The sequence below is a fragment of the Mobula hypostoma genome, chromosome 2 (genome assembly GCF_963921235.1).
Source record: "Mobula hypostoma chromosome 2, sMobHyp1.1, whole genome shotgun sequence".
In the NCBI taxonomy this organism is placed as follows: Eukaryota; Metazoa; Chordata; class Chondrichthyes; order Myliobatiformes; family Myliobatidae; genus Mobula; species Mobula hypostoma.
Window position 1 is genome coordinate 46,945,562 of NC_086098.1, and position 17,135 is coordinate 46,962,696.

General features: G+C 38.9%; 1 protein-coding gene across 4 annotated transcripts in view; it reads right to left on the reverse strand.

The window, feature by feature from the left end:
- Nucleotides 1-17,135, reverse strand: part of LOC134339795 (pumilio homolog 2-like) — a 125,218-nt gene that overhangs the window by 18,875 nt on the left and 89,208 nt on the right. For 3 of the 4 annotated variants that reach the window (XM_063036587.1, XM_063036577.1, XM_063036598.1), the window contains 6 exons: nucleotides 14,849-15,136; nucleotides 11,167-11,403; nucleotides 9,881-10,148; nucleotides 7,783-7,912; nucleotides 1,103-1,237; nucleotides 865-1,002 (listed from right to left, as the gene is read on the reverse strand). In XM_063036587.1, coding sequence (XP_062892657.1) covers nucleotides 865-1,002; nucleotides 1,103-1,237; nucleotides 7,783-7,912; nucleotides 9,881-10,148; nucleotides 11,167-11,403; nucleotides 14,849-15,136 — 1,196 coding nt within the window. The remainder of the gene's footprint in view (nucleotides 1-864; nucleotides 1,003-1,102; nucleotides 1,238-7,782; nucleotides 7,913-9,880; nucleotides 10,149-11,166; nucleotides 11,404-14,848; nucleotides 15,137-17,135) is intronic. The other variant, XM_063036609.1, reaches the window with a different exon arrangement.

Genomic DNA, 17,135 nt, shown 5'->3' on the forward strand with positions numbered 1-17,135 from the left:
CATTGCTCCCTTTTGTAACATGCTGTAGGGTTTCACTGCTGCGTAACATGCTGTAAGGTTTCACTGATAATGTAATGATTTCTCTGTTGCAGCAATTTTTGGGTTATGACTAGAGATAACAGGGTTGGAATGCTGTTGTTCTTTCATGTGAGTCTGGAAGAGAGATTTTCGCGCGGTCTTTTGCTGGGGAGAATGAAGTATGGAGAGAAGACACAAATGGAGAAAATTGGTAGACTGCCGGACAGGGTGGGCTTGGAGCGAGGGTCTGAAGGGCAGCGACGACGGAGGAGGCCAATGGTGGATAATCGGCTTATCAGAGAGCTCCAACATTGTGCAACAGACTGTTTAATAAGATTGGGCCCTTTTTCCCTTTTTGTTTCTTTACTAATTGTATAGTCAAAGTGAGAATTATAAAGCTTAATCGCATATTGTGTACTGTGTTATTTCAGGGTACTGATTTGTAACAGGGGACACATCCACCCAAACGAGATTTCTTAAGTTTAGCCGGGCTGGGGGCTATAACCCCCTATATTAAGCCGCTAGCCGAAGTGAGAGTTACACTTTAAAAGCAGACTAGCAATATACACATTGTATTATACTACAATCGCTTTACATTTGGTGAGGGGTTCAATCTGGAATTACTATTTAGTAAAACTATGTTGAGTGATAGTTTAAGAGAGTTCTTTAATTTTATCAGTTTTGGTACTTGAGAATAATTCATCACCACATAAGTGTTTCACCTCTTGGGATGAGGTATAACCACTAAAAGGAAATAAAGGCATAGATGTAGCATGGTACTTGATATGGTTATCTTTACTTTAAAGGAGTTTCATTGGTCATAATGAAACAAAGGTAACTGCTCACCTGTCCTTTAAAAGCGTCAATGATGAACTGGAGTGACTGTGGTTGCACACACTCAATACACTTTTGAACAACATGGTTTCCATTTTGGTCCTTAACACATTTTAAAACGTGTCCATCTAATTCTTTTACCATGTCATTCTGGAATGAGAAGAACACCATTAGAAACAGAATTTATGAGAAAAATACTGCAATATTTAATAGTGTATAATTATTTTTTTAAAAATCTGTTCAAACTTACAATTACCTGCTGGTCTGCTGAAATGGATTCTAAAGCCTTCTGAATAACACGACAACCGTACATCTGGAGAGCCAAAGGTAAAACATGGCCACGGATACGCTGGGCTAAAGCTAGCTTCTGATCCAAACTTCCAAACTGAAAAGGTTGAAACAAACCATAAATTTCAAGTCAAATGATATGTGAATCCAGCAACTCAAAGACTACAAAATGTGAGAGTGCACAAGCGAGTGAGAAGCAGAGTAGAAATCATGAGCCAGAAATTAAGTAATGATATTCAACCTAACAATTTAAGCAAGTATGTAAAACAGATTGCATTGAGCATCACCGGCACTGAAGCGCTGGTAATTGGTTGCCAAAGGAAACCAACATTCCCAATATATTTGCTTGTAGAAGTGCCATAAGTTGTTCAAAGCTCAATTCGACAACTAAACATATTTATCAAAATAATTTAAACATTTTTATAGGCCTTATGACAATAAACAGAAGGGAAGATGATCAGAGCTACCATAACTTTTTTCTTATTTGCCTTTAGCTTGCCTTATTTCAAATTTAGAGGACCTTACACTTCACAAATTAAAAAAAAGGAAAAGATCAAGTTAACAGCTAAAGAAATTACACATTCAGCAACTTCTTTCTAAAACAACGAATACATTACCAGCTATATGTGATCCACTGGAGATGCACATTTGTTTCCTTCGTTTTTAGATATAATAATATTTCACCATAACTATGGACTGATATTTGATTGGAGCATGAAGCATAGAAGAGGGAATTAAGCAGATGATCATAGAGGAGACAAAGAATACAAGCTTAAGGGATTGTTTGTAGGACTTAGTGGTTTACTGAGGTTCTGCTGGATTTTGAACATTTCAATCATGTGCGTTGAATGCAGTCTGGTTTTGCTTTGATAAGTGGAAGGTAACAACTGCACAACACAAGCAGCAAGAAGTGACCATCTTGAAAAGTTCAGCAATGATCCTGAGTCTCAACTGCATCATTCACATAGTGGGAGTCACTGGAACACAAGCTGGCTACAAGCCTATGACAGGAATAGGTACTCTATGGTAAATGCGTTAATTTCCTTTCCTTACTACATGTGAACCTCTTGTTAACTTCCTAAAATGCGTACAGTGACAATATTTGGTAAGCTCAGTTATCCAAATTATTTGATTTGTAGCATAAAACATATAAGCTTAAGCAATACAACTAGATGAAATTGACAGCATGTCACTCAAGACAAGTGTAGTCATACTGCGTGAATACTGGCTCCAAGTGATACATCACTGTTATTTGGATGCAACACAGACAAAATGCTGGAGGAACTTAGCAGGCCAGGCAGCATATATGGGGAGAAAAAAAAACAGAGTACAGTTGACATTTCGGGCCAAGACCCTTCAGCAGGACCCTTCTCAAGCCTGTTGAGTTCCTCCAGCATTTTGTGTGTGTTGCCTGGATTTCCAGCATCTGCAAATTTTCTCTTATTTGTGACTGTTATTTGGATACTTTTTTTCCCCACTTCAAATCATTTTGTCTTCACAAACTGGTTAACATTCTGGAATTTCCAACCTAATACTACATCAACATCAACCAACCACAGCAATAATTCAGAAACTACTGACAGCATCTCAGTGTAAGTGAGCAAGGGCGTTACCTATAACCATGTATATAAAATCTACTCTCCTTCTAGTTCTCTGACTCTACTTTCAAAGAAAATATCCTCTTTGCATTTACCTTGCCAGTCCTACTCAGAAGTTTTTGTATCAATGAGATAACATCTCATTTCATCTAATCTTCAGTGAGAATGAGAATATTCCTCTCAACAAACACTCCCCTCCTTGGGTATGAAGACCAAACTGTACACAGCCCACAAAATATACACATTGTATTCTCATTAAAATTTACACCATGTAGTACTTCTTCCTACAAGGCAAAAAATCTACAAAGTAAAGTGATACATGTATGCCTACCAAAGAAATTAAATACATTATTATCGCAGGGTATGTTGGAAGTTGACTGAAATAGCAGCGGTTCTGGGGATTGGCAACATTTCATAATTTGGCAAAGCAGCAATAAACTGACTTAAAGATGGGACAGAACAGGAGTACAAAACTAGCTAGAAACAAAAAAAATAACTGTGAGATTTAAAAAAAAATATAGATACGAAAAAGGGAAAGAAAAAGGGACCATCAATGTGGGCCCCTTCCAAATAGGGCAAGGAGAAATTATAATGTAGAACTAAGGACATGACACAATTAAACAATTACTCTGAATTGTCTTCAGAATCAGAATCAGGTGTAATATCACTGTCATAAGTTGTGAAATTTGTTGTTTTGTGACAGCAAAAAAAAACTCTAAATTACAATAAGCATATATAAAAAAAATCAAGTACAGGTTTCCCCCGCCATCTGAAGGTAGAGCGTTCCTATGAAATGGTTCGTAAGCTGGAATGTCGTAAAGCAAAGAAGCAATTACCATTTATTTATACGGGAAAAATTTGTGAGCATTCGCAGACCTAAAAGTAACCTGCTAAATCATGCCAAATAACACATAAAACCTAAAATAGCAGTGACATATAGTAAAAGCAGGAATGATATGATAAATACACAGCCTATATAAAGTAGAAATACTTCTCTACAATTATTGCTGCACTGTTCTCCGTAGCGAATATCTCACACAAGCGCTCTCTGCAAAAACAGTGCAAGTGCTCTCGGCAAAAACACTCTCTCCAGTAACCTTTAAGCTATGAAGCTGCCAAATCATACCAAATAATGCATAAAAATACACAGCCTATATAAAGTAGAAATAATGTATGTACAGTGTCGTTATCACTTAATGTATGTACAGTGTCGTTATCACTTACCGGAATTGGGAAGACAGCGCCAAGCACACTGGTGTGTGAGGCTGAGTCGTCAGAGGTTGGGGTGGTGCAGTGGCCCCCACCACCAACCGATACCGAACCGCGAAGCATGCAGCGATACAGCGGGGGCCGGGATGCACCCAGCACATCTTTAAGAAAAAAGCTGAAATAAACAAGCTAATTAATTAGGTGCCGCCCGGCACGTAAATGTCGGCCCAGTTCAGAGGCGACGCAGTCGGCAATCGCCTCTGATCTGGGCTGACATTTACGTGCTGGGTGGTACCTAATTAATTAACTTGTTTATTTCGGCTTTTTTTTCTTAAAGATGTGCTGGATGCCTCCCAGCTACCGCTGCATTCTCCGCGAATCAGTATCTGTCCGAGGCCCGGGGGTTGGGGTGGTGGGACACTGAGATGTCATCTCATCGTCGTCTGTTACCATCAGGGCAGGCAGGTCATCTTCTTCTATGTCTGCCTGCCTCGATGTCGAAGGGTGAGGTTCATCATCTGCTGTGGAAGGCTTGAGAAATGACAATATGCTTGACTGCTAGCCTCGTGCATTTTTCTATCATACAGTTCTCTGTAAGCACTCAAACCATCTTGCAAATATGCCCTAAAGCGACGTACCCTTTCAAAATTAAAGTTGTACTTTATCATTGCAGCGAAAATCTCACACAGTTGCTTCATGTTCAGTTCCTGGACGACTTCCCTTCCGTCCATTAGCTACGGCATTCGGTTTTGATTGTTATCCTTTCCTCTTCCAATTGCATCAGCTCTTCATCTATCAGTTCTTGGTCATGGGATGTCAAAACCTCTTCAATATCATCTTCGTCAACTTCCACAAGCCAAACTCACTTTGTCCTTGCTTCGTTCACCACTATCAAAACGCTTAATTATGTCTAGTTTTATGCTAAGTGTAATACCCTTACGAGCTCTTTTAGGCTCTTCCGATACCTGAGAACTCATCTTGCTAACGGCTGCTCACAGGCACGTGTTTAAGCAATGCCGGCTAGAATGCAGTTCCGGGGGAAGGCGCTTGGCTGCTTGGTGCGCACGCTGCTTTTTTTCGCGCGCTGCCTTTTATCGTAATAGTGAAAACACCTTCTGTTAGCAAAAACAGATAACTAATGTAGGTCTTTCGTAACAGTGAGGTTTCGTAAAGCGAACGTTCGAAAAACAGGGGACACCTGTAAATTGTGCAAAGAAAATATAAAAAACTACTGATTATAGTATTCATCATCCATTCATAAATTTGATGGCAGAGGGGAAGAAGCTGTTCATGAAATATTGAGTGTATGTCTTCAGGCTTCTGTACTTCCCCCTTGATGGTAGCAATGAGAAGAGGGCATGTCCTGGGTGATGGGGGGGGGGTCCTTAATGAAGAATATCAGCTTTTGAATGAATCCTTGATGCCAGGGAGGCTAGTGCCCATGACGGAGATGGCTGTGTTTACAACTTTCTGCAGATTATTTCGATTCTATGCAGTCAGTGGCCCCTCCATACCAGACGGTGATGCAAGCAGTTAAAATGCTCTCCATGATACATCTGTAGAAATTTGCAAGTGTCTTTGGTGACATACCAATTCTTCTCAAACTCATAATGAAATATAGCCACTGTCTTTGTGATTGCATCAATATGTTGGGCCCAGGATACAGCAGATCCTCAGAGATGTTGACACCCGGTAACTTGAAATGGCTCCTTTCCACTTCTGATCCCTCACTGAGGACTGGTTTGTGTTCCCCCAAATTCCCCTTCCTGAAGCCCACAATTAACTCCTTGGTCTTAATGACGTTCAGTGCAAGGTTGTTGCTGCAACACTACTCATCCAGCTAACCTATCTCGCTCCTGTATACCTCGTCACCAAGCATACAGATGGTGTTTGAGCCACACAATCGTGGATGTAGACAGACTATAACAGTAAGCTAAGCACACATCCTTGAGGTAAGCCAGTAGCGATTGTCAGCAAGAATCAGATGTTATTTCTGGTGTGCACAGACCGTGGTCTCGTATTGAGTCGAGGACCCAGTTCCAAAACATACAGAGGCCCATGTTCATGGAAGATAATTAAAACTTGTCAGATATACCAGCAAATAAAAGTTCGAATGAGAAGGTAGTACTACCGTCGCCCTGTACTCAGCCTTATCTCCCTTGCTGATGCATCCAACTATGGCAGAGTCATCAGAAAACTTCTGAAGATGACAAGACTCTGTGCAGTAGTTGAAGTCTGAGGTGTAAATGGTGAAGAGAAGGGGAGACAAGACAGTCCCCTGTGGAGCCCCAGTGCTGCTGATCACTCTTACTTCTATTACTATTTATTATTTATGGTGCAACTCTAAGAAAAACCAATTTCCCCCGGGATCAATAAAGTATGACTATGACTAAAGGAAGTACAGATTAGTGGTAGAACTTTGGAACTCTCTATCCTGCCATACTGCGGTAGCTCAATGTATTAAACAATGATTATTACACTTCTGGGCACTAAAGGAATTGAGGGATCCAGACAAGGTTGAAAAAATAATCAGCTATAGTATTCATTATGACAGAGAAGGCTCAAAGGGCCAGCCCTTCACAGATAAAGCCCTCCCCACCACTGAGCACACCTGCATGAAGCACTGTTGCAGGAAAGCAGCACAATTTATCAGGAACTCTCACCACCCAGGTCATGCTGTCTTCCTGCCATCAGGAAGGTGGTAGAGGAGCTTCAGGACTCACACTACCGGGTTCAGAAACAGTTATTACCCCTCAACCATTGGGCTCTTGAGCCAAAGGGGATAACCACTCAACCTCACTTGCCCCATCACTGAAATGTTCCCACAACCTACTGACTCACTTTCAAAGACCCTTCATCTCATGTTCTCCATATTTATTGCTTATTTAATTATTAGTATTACTACTTTCTTTTTGTATTTGCACAGTTTATGTCTTTTGCACACTGTTTGAACCACGAAGTTGGTGTGGATTTCCATTGATTCTATAACGGTTATTATTCTGAATTGTGTGTCAAATCGTTGTGACACATCTAACGTGGTAGTGTAGTGGGTTGTGCTTGTTGCTCTCGCTTTCAGCTTCCACCGCTGGCTAGCAGTCTCACGAAAAGGAGAGCTGAATGTGGAAGTCTCTCGTTGCCAGTATATAGAGTCCTCCAATAGCAAGCCTCATGTAGTGCCTCCTTGCTGGCGACACATGGAAACTGAACTCCTGTCAAAGTCAGGCTGAACTACAGAGGGCAGGGAGGAGGTCTGGCCCCTGAACATGTAGCAAGCAGGCCCACCGGTTCTCATGAATTCAGATCCCCGGCTAAGGGTAACTAGCCCCACAGCCTTTTGGGTAGCCTCCGGAGAGAAGACTACAGGAGTAAACCCAGACAGAAAATCTGGAGTGGAGCCCCTATGGCAGCTGCACATCACTGAACATCCTTCTGGCAGTTCCTGCATCCAAGCTGGTGCCAAACATATTGCTTTGCTTTCCTTTCGACTACACTGGTGAGGCTAAGGGGACTTTGACGACTGGGCACCCGAGGATTTCCATTCTTTCTGCCCAGGTTTGTGGAAAAACTCCATTGTCCTTCAAGGCAGATCGGTGCTATCAAACCAATTATGCTATATTGGATTTATTGCAAATGTCTGCAAGAAAAAGAATGTCAGGGTTGCATATGGTAGCATTCTGTACTTTGATAATAAATTTACTTTGAACTTTGAAGGACGAGACAGTCCATTCTTGGCCCTGATGTTACTAGCACACCCAAATCTTCAGAATAGAACAGCTAATTAAAACAGCCATTATATTAAAATAATTATCAAGCAAGCTTCAGAAAATATGCCTACCTCAAAGAACTTCTGTATTACATAATTTCCAAACACATCAGTCATCAGCTGATATGCTGCTTGCAGGATTTCACTGAAAACCATCTGGCGTTCTGCAGGGGTGGCTCGCTCCAATTTTTGCTGAATGAATCTGTCAGACACAACCACAAACACCCCCAAAAAATATAATTGACTATATGCTAATAGCATTGTAGAATCCATTTTTGTTTTAAATATTTCATCAGGCAAATGAGTAGTATTCTTTACATAACCAAATACTCAAGTTAATTACAATCCATACCCTGTAGCTGTCAAAGCTGAGGTGACCAAAAAACCATAAGTCATAGGAACAGAATTAGGCTACTCGGTACATCGAGTCTTCTCTGGCATTTCATTGTGGCTGATTCATTTTCTCTCTTAATCGCATCCTTCTGCTTTCTCCCTAGAATATTGCACGCACTGATAAATCAACAACTTATCAACTTCCGCCTTAAATACACCTAGCCTCCACAGCCACCTGTGGCAACGAGTTCCACAGACTCATTACCCTCCGGCTAAAGAAATTCCTCCTCTTTGCCATTATAAATACATATCCTTCTATTCTGAGCCTATGCCCTTTGGTCCTAGACTCCCCCACTACAGAAAATATCCTCTCCACATCCACTCTCTCTAGGCCTTTCAACATTTGACAGGTTTCAATGAGATCCCCCTCATTGTTCTAAATTTTAGCGAGTACAGGCCCAGATGGTTCACATAAGATAATCCTTTAATTCCTGGAGTCATTCTCATGAGCCCTTTCTAATGTTGGTACATCCTTCATGAGATTAAGAGGCCCAAAACTGCTCACACTTCTCCAAGTAATATCTCACCCAGTGCTTTACAAAGCCTCAACATTACATTCTTGCTTTTATATTCTAGTCCTCTTGGAATGAATGCTAACAACACATTTACCGCTGACTCAACCTGCAGGTTAACATTTAGGGAATCTTGCACAAGGGCTTTTGCAACTCGGATTTTTGAATTTTCCGTCCATTTAGAAAAGTCTATGCTTTTATTCCTTATGCCAAAGTGTATGACCATACACTTCCTGACACTGTATTCCATTTACCACATTTTTGCCTAATCTAAGTCCTTCTGCCGACACCCTGCTTCCTCAACACTACCTGCCCCTCCATCTATCTTTGTATTGTCTACAAATTACCACAAAGGCTCAATTTTGTCAACCAAATCTTTGACATATAATGTAACAAGAAGTGGTCCCAACACTGACCGCTGCAGAGCACCAGCAGCCAAACAGAAAAGGCTCCGTTTATTCCCACTCTTTGCCTCCTGCTAGTCAGCCAATCCATGCTAGTATCCTTCCTGCAATATCATGGACTATTAACTTGTTAAACAGCATTATGTTTGGCACTTTGTCAAAGGCCTTCTGAAAGTCTAAGTACACTATGTCCACTGATTCTCCTTTGACTATCGTGTTAATTATTTCCTCAAAGAATTCCGACAGATTTTCCCTCAAGGAAACCATGCTGACTTTGGCCTACTTTATCATGTGCCTCCAAGAACCCTGAGACCTCCAATAGATGATATTTTTTATAAGGTAAAACTTTATAATAATAAAAAATAGAAAATCTTCCTCCTTGGTGGCAGTTTTAGTATGTCTCAGAAAGATAAAATCGGTTATTCCTGAATAATTTAAACAGAGCATAGGTGCCATGGGATCCAATAGAAGACTTGGAAATCACTGAATTAGTTGCATAAATTTAAATACAATCACTAACAAATATGTAACAAAAAATAGTGAATAAAAGCCTGAGACTATAGTCTGCTTACGTCACCAAACTGTTGGTGAGAGAGTAGGTCTGGAATGCACTAGTAGCACAAGTAATGTAGGCAGACTGAATTTAGCATTCAAAATGAGCTAACAATATCCAAAGCTATTTCTAAGGCATACAAGCATTGTGCACACAAAAAGCTAAATGCACACCACAACTCTATGCTGTAACTATTGTGATTTCCTTCATGGCATTAAAACCATAGAAATAATCATTATGCTTCATATAATAATCAATATTAAGTATAAAAATATATACCCATTTTTTAAAAATCCACAAATCATTACCTAGACCCATGTTGGTCCTGGGAGAATTCAACTATGTGGCCAACCAGGTCACGTAACTGAAGATTAGGAAAACGGTTATTTCTAAAGTCCTCTAACAGCCTACTACGGCCTGAAGGCATAATATCAGATCGGCTGTAGCGAAGACGAGAGGGAGGAAACAGCTGGCTGCTAGAACTGAACAGACTTGTTGAACCAATTCCACTACGACTTTTAGCTTCAGCACCAGGTGCTGCAGAAATGAATCGACCGCTGCCATTGGTCAGTCCACCTGCAGTGAAAATACATGATGAATCTTACAAGACTGCCCACGTTTTATATAATTGCTCAGCATGAAAATTCAAGTTTCACAATAAGGGAATATGAACCATTATCTTCAACTTGCGCTTTCCTTCCTATCTAAAACTATGTCATAAACAGTACTGTGCAAAAGTCTTAGGCACAAATATATAGCTAGGGCGCCTAAGGCTTTTGCACAGTACTGCATTTGTCAAAGTGGAATGGAAAGTGAGTTTGTAAATCTGGCAGGAGCAAAGGATGTTGGGGATGACGAGTGGAGTGCAGTGGGAGGGATGTGGAACAGGTGACAGAGAAAGTGTGCCAAGGGTGGGGTTGGTGTGGGTGCAGACACACCCAACCCTGAGACACCAGCCATCAGGTATGGACAATTGATTCCAAACAAATTGGTTTTTTGATCATTACAGAATGCCTCGCAAGTGCTTCCTGCTCCCTCCCCTCTCCTCTCTCCCTTTCCCAGCCACGATTCCCCTCTCCCTGCCCTTGACCCGCTCTCATCCAAAATAGAGACCCATATCAGAATCAGGCTTAGTATCACTCATATGTCATGGAATTTGTTTTTTGTGCCCAAGACTTTTGCACAATGCTGCATACTACCAAATAACTGAGCTCTTCCACTTTTTACGCACAAAAAATGCAAATGATACTATTCCACAGAATTAAAACCTATTCACTTTATAATTTGCACTATTAAAAGACATGCTTCTGTTAATTACTGATAATGGCTCTTTCTTTTCCATTAAGAAAAAAAGACTTTCTTTGGCATAAACATATAGCTGAGGATTACCACATTAAATGATAAACCAACCAACTTGCAAAATCATAATTAAAAACCAATCTTATCTGGAATGTACAATAAGCAACTCTCAAAAAAGGTAGTTTTCTTTTGCATGAGACTGAACAGAAGAAGCACAAGACCAGCTAACAATTTAGATACAAATAAAAATGCACATTCAATCAAACTAACATGCAGTATGGAATAGCAAACATACCAAGATGAAGAGTAGATGACGATCCCTGTGTGGAAAGAGATGGAGGTGGTGTTAAAGAATGACTAGGCGTCTGGCTAGGAAGGGGCATGCCAATTGGACCAGGCGAAGAAGAAAATCCCAAGCTGTTGTAGAACTGTTGTCCAATTGGAGGCAAATTGCTGTTGGGCCGTTTGTACAGATCAGAAGCTGTAGACAACGAATCTCGTCTTGATACACTGCTGCTTCCAGAGCTGCCAACTGTAATATCAATATTTTGAATAAAGACTAATAAAAACATTTACCTTTTTATCATCAATGACTGCTACAACCATAAAGATACATTAGAATCAAGGAGGAATGGCTGTGATGATTAACAGCTAAATTGCTACCTTCTTGTCTAGGCATCTTTCTTGTCATTTAAAATCATACTGACCAATGTTCACAGAACAGTAACAGTACTTTCCACTGGGAGGTTAAACTTTAAAGCAAAAACCAATTTAAGGACAACTAAATGAAAGAAAACCTACAAAACAATAGAGCATTTTTTGGAAACAGGGCATAGATAGAACAGTGGAAATTAAATAAAAATAACCTACGAGAATTTTAAAAATATATGTCTGTAATGCCTAATATCAGAAATGATAAATTGCTAGATTTTGAAGAAGCTGTTAATTAGGTGCCATAAGGAAACAAAATATATACTAAAGTGGGGAGGCGGGGGGCAAGTTTCAGTAACATAACTAAGGTTATGTAGCACTTGTATCTTTACAATAACTAAATATATCTTAGGTCAGACCTTGCGAGCTAATAATGTTGCTCTTAATGGAGTTGCCTATTTTTAGCCATTAAAACAAAAGTCTGTAACTTTCGTGCATCTGCTATCAAATGTCAATCTGTTAATTAGAAGACTTCCCAACTCTGAGCAATCTTGCTGATCTGCCTTAGAATTTACAGCTGGGGGGCTCACCTCTCCGATATCATACTAGGTGAGACCTTGTATAAAATTCCATTTGGGATCTGTAAGGCTATGGATTAAGCGTTCAAAGAGAAAGCACCATTTGCAGAGGGATTTTGTTTTGAAAATTAATTTAAATTGTTTTCTACAATTTTAGTAAGTTTTAGAAGTCACAAATACTTTTAAACTATTCAATATAGCAAAGTTGGACCAAAGACTACCAAATGTCAACACTTTCAGAGTTGGTTTGCAATAGGAGCACAGTGTACTTCAGATCAAACCCTGGAAACAAGTTTATGCTCTTCACCTCCAATTATGCAAATAAATAGCTCATTTACTACTTTTCATTTTTGCCATTGACAGTTATCTAACAATGAATGAAATGTTTTTCATCAATGTAATTTTGAACATCTAAGGTGTTGAATGTGCATAAGTGCAAGATTAAAAAAAATAAACAAAAAGAAAACCAAAAAAAAACAGCAAATGCTGAATACCTTAAGAACATACTCAAAATACTTTAAGTATGGACGGATCTGGGGAGAGGGAAACATTTAATGATCTTGCAATGAAGAACATGTTCGATTTCAATGTAATGACACTACTTCCCCTCAGCTTCCAGGATTTCGAAGTGATAATTCTCTCTGTGAATACTTGGTTCACAATTCCATGTGCACCAACATCCACTCCCCTTTTCCTGAAACTGCAAATGATGTAACACCTGCCCTTAAACATCTTCCCTTTCAAACACTCCTTACCTGTACTTCTTCTGATTGACTATACTGCACTCAGTGCTCAATGTTGAGATACTTCTGCTCATTTCACAAGGGTGACCTTAACATTCCAATTGCCTAATACTTTAACTCTCCATGCCAGTATTAATTATATTTCATAAAATAGTATCAATATGGTGCAATGATATCATCTCAAGGCCAACCAATTGTAACCTTTCAATCCAAACACATCACTTTAAAGAGAAGGTTCTGCATCCAGCTCTAGTTGTTCTGAGCAAGCCCAACATTAGCCCAACTAAATCACTTTAATTCCTGACTGTTACAACCCTCTGGATGCATCAATGAATTCAACAATTTCAGCAGACCAGCCTTTCCAGTAGTATTTCCAACATCCTCTCATTTCAGGATTTCCAACAACGGCTATACCTGTTGTTACTGTTGTTGTTGCTATTCCAACAATTTTCTCTCTCTCTCCTCATACATTTGTCCACAAGAAGATTGTCTGTGGTTAACAAACTTCCACATCTTCTCCCAACCAGTACCACCACCATTTGTGTCACCCAGCCTATTCTCATTGCTCTTCCCACTGCTGACCCTTTTCTACAACTTAAAACTATTTCTTTCTGATGAAATCATTGGCCTGGTTTTAACTCTAGAGACACCGCTGATGTACTGAACAATCCCAAGTTTTGTTATTCTTTCATTCATAGTAAACATCAAGCAGATTCAGAGACAACATAGTTAATACTGGCCAGTCAGCACAATTTAAAAAATCAATTCTTTCACAAGGTGATTCTGATGATTGTTGAGACCTGTTTGCACACTACAGTCCACATCATTCTGAGTGTGTGAAAGTTACTTGCCGAGGATACAATAATATCTTCATCTGATTAGAAGAAAATTTGACCAGGCTTTTTTTTTTAAAAACAAACATGACTTCTAATCTTTTTAAAATAAAGCAGAACCAGAAAAATCAGTCAAATCTTGAACAAAACTTAAAAGAAAATGCCAAGGCAGAGGGAACATGCTCTTCAAATAAAAGATTCACACAATGTTATCAGGGGGAAAACTGGAAGTCTATTTAAATAGGCCGAACAATTTCTGCAAAGAAAAGAGGTCAAAAATATGGTAATAACTCAGGATAATCGGGCTGGACTTTAAAGATTTTTTTGTCTTGCAAGAACTCAACCATCCTCAATCTGGAATAATTTAACGGTGCAGGACAGAAGATACCGATGAACCTGTTGGTGTCTCTACCTTCAGGACAATCCTCTACTACATGCATTGAGTTCTTACTTTGCTTTTGTATACAAAAATAACGAAAAACACGTGTTTAATGCGCAATTTGAAACTAGCAGGAAAGAACAAAGGGCTAATTATTGAAATATTTGGTATTAATCTGGTTATTAATCAAGATGAAAACCATATCAAAATCTACACGGAGCTTATAACCATATCGTCCCCCCCACCACCGCCAGATGCAGTAAACTCTCATTTATCTGTATTTATGCATCTGGAATTCTCACGTAAAATTCTAAGAACTTCATTTCAAATGTTACACAAAATAACTGTAAAGGCATTTTTAATTGATTGATGTTTATATATCAGGGCAGTGCAGCAATATCTTCTTTGAAGATATGGCACTTGCTTTGAAAAATTAGTCATTTATTTGATTTATTTTTTCTGTATTTTACAGTAAAAGTTTTTTCACCTTAAAATACAGAATTGTCCATTGATTTTTAAAAGGGTATAGAGATGACATACAGTTCTACATTTTATTTGGATATATGCATAATTTCTATGACAAGTATTAATCTGAAAATGGTACAAATAATGATAATCATGCACAATTATTTAGTCCCATTTTCCACCAAACTGCAAAGATGCCAATGAATAAAAGTTGATTTTGTTACAGCTATATTTTTTGTTATATTTGGCTGATGCAAATACTTCGACATAGCATGTTTGATAGAAATCCATGGTATGCAAACATGCTGATGACTTAGGCATTACTCACCTGCTGATCCAAATCCTCCAAGTGCAGAGCCAATAGCAGCACCCAGTGAGTTACTGCTCCCAAAGCTAAGTGATGTGTTGCTTGGCTGGCCTGGCCCTTGAGAGAACAGTGAACTGCTCTGAGAACTATTTGAAAGGGAGCTGCTGCCATAAAACGAGCTTGACTGCAAGTTGTTACTTTGTTGCTGCTGCTGCTGCTGCTGTTGTGGTTGTGTTCCAATTGGACGGAAGAGACCATTTGCTGCTGCTGCTAAATTGCTTGCTGTTCCGTTAGCTGAAGCTGCCACAGCTGTTTTAGCAAAATTACCAAAAAAAAGCCAAGACAAATGTTAAAGTTGTTAAAACAAGGAAATGTCACATTTTCTAAAAATGGCTCCACTGAGGGAGATAGAGAAACTTATTTAAAGTGCATAATGAGATCAACAAAAAATTTGCATAGAAAGCTATGTGAGGAATAATCTAGAACAAATTAACTTTCACAGAACCTCCAGTTAAATTATAAAATGAAACATAAATGAAACTAGAAAATTACTTGGGCAATCACTCTCAAGAAATGGGATGCAGTATCTCAGTAATTAAGATCTAATAGGATTGAGAAGTCAAACTACCCACCTTATAGGACCTTCCTCATTCTACAAAGGAAAACATCCTCCACATATCAATAGAATTGAGCCTAGGTTACCAATGGGAAAAATCAAAAGGATGAAGGGACCATCATACCGTGCAATAGGTCTCAAAAGGAACTTCGCCCTAATGATGCAAGGCACCAGATTCTTTATTACACAAGAGAAGCAAAGAGATCAGAAGACCAAAATTCTGTACAATATTCTTCCGAAAAGGACATATTGGGCTTTCTGGGGGAGGATGGTTCCTGTGGAAAATAAGGAGCATCCTATGTGGCAAGGTTACTTCTTCCACAGTTCAGCATCCTCCACAACCAAAAATGAAACATAATGAAATGACATCCTTTGAAAAAGACGGAAAAATGAACATTTATTGATCATTCATTTAGAAACACTGTCAATAGATACTGCTAACAACAAGGCTAATCAAGTACACCTATTGCTTCAAAATTAGCGAGAAGGAGGAAATATTTTTTAAAAATTAGCGCAGCTTGCACTAGCTTACCAAATTCTGGAATATCATCCATTTTTAGCCAGATGGATAGTTTTTGGTAAATTGGACACGTTTCCAAAACAAATAAAGCAAATTCATTGGGATCAGACTTTAAAATATAAGAAATGAATCTGTATCCAATGGAAATGAAATTCACTAAGGCAAAAGGAAGGATGCTTCCTTCAATTTAGTTCAGTGAGCATAAACATGTGAATTCAATTCTTTGCCCGTCTTTTTCTAAGATCATTGATAAATTCCACACCCTGCCCCAAAGGTCTTTAAAAAAGAGATCTCGATTTTTACTTCAAAGGTGACACACTTAAAATAGTTAAGTTGTTACAAATAAATTGGCTGCCTATGGATTAAATGAACAAAACATCTCTCAACCATGATGAAAGAACTTGTGAATTAACAGACAAGGTGATACAGATGTAAACAATGCCATAATGAAGGTAATGGGTTCAGCAAAGGTGATCAGACTTTTTTCAACAACAGCATAAGAATACACAACAAGTAGATTATTTTGCAAGTGGACACAGTTGAAGGAATAGCTAAAGTCATTTTAGTTCATGTTCCAATCAAAGGACGAGTTGCATGAAAATTCTCAATATGGTGAAATGAAACAACTTCACAACTTGACCTAAGCCACACTCCATCTCATTTTAACTCCTGTGAAAATCAAAAACACTTGCAAAACAGTTGTCTATGGTTCAGACTTATTTATGACTACTTCCACTGCTGGGATGCTAGCCCCTTCAGACATTCAAGTAGAAATAGATCACTTAGTCAGATTTTGATAAAAGCAGTTGGAATTTTTTTAATTTATAGAACTTGGGGATTAATTAACTTGTGAAAAATTATCCTTGACAAACCTAGATCTAGATATATAGATATGTACAATCATATTCCATGGAAACACATACACCTTAGGTCAAGCTAACAATGTTTCTGGAAAATCACCAGCCTTAAATACGATTACAGGTGGAAGACAGTGGCATTTAGTTCTTCATTTTAGATCACAGGAGCATCAGACAGTTGTAGATAATCTCTAGAAATTACCTTTATTCATTTCTATTTTATGCTTTCTTAAATTCTAACAATTTTGCATATGAAAGTTAGACCTCAGACTAAACTTAGTGTATGCACAAAATCCAAGCATACCATTTGAGAAT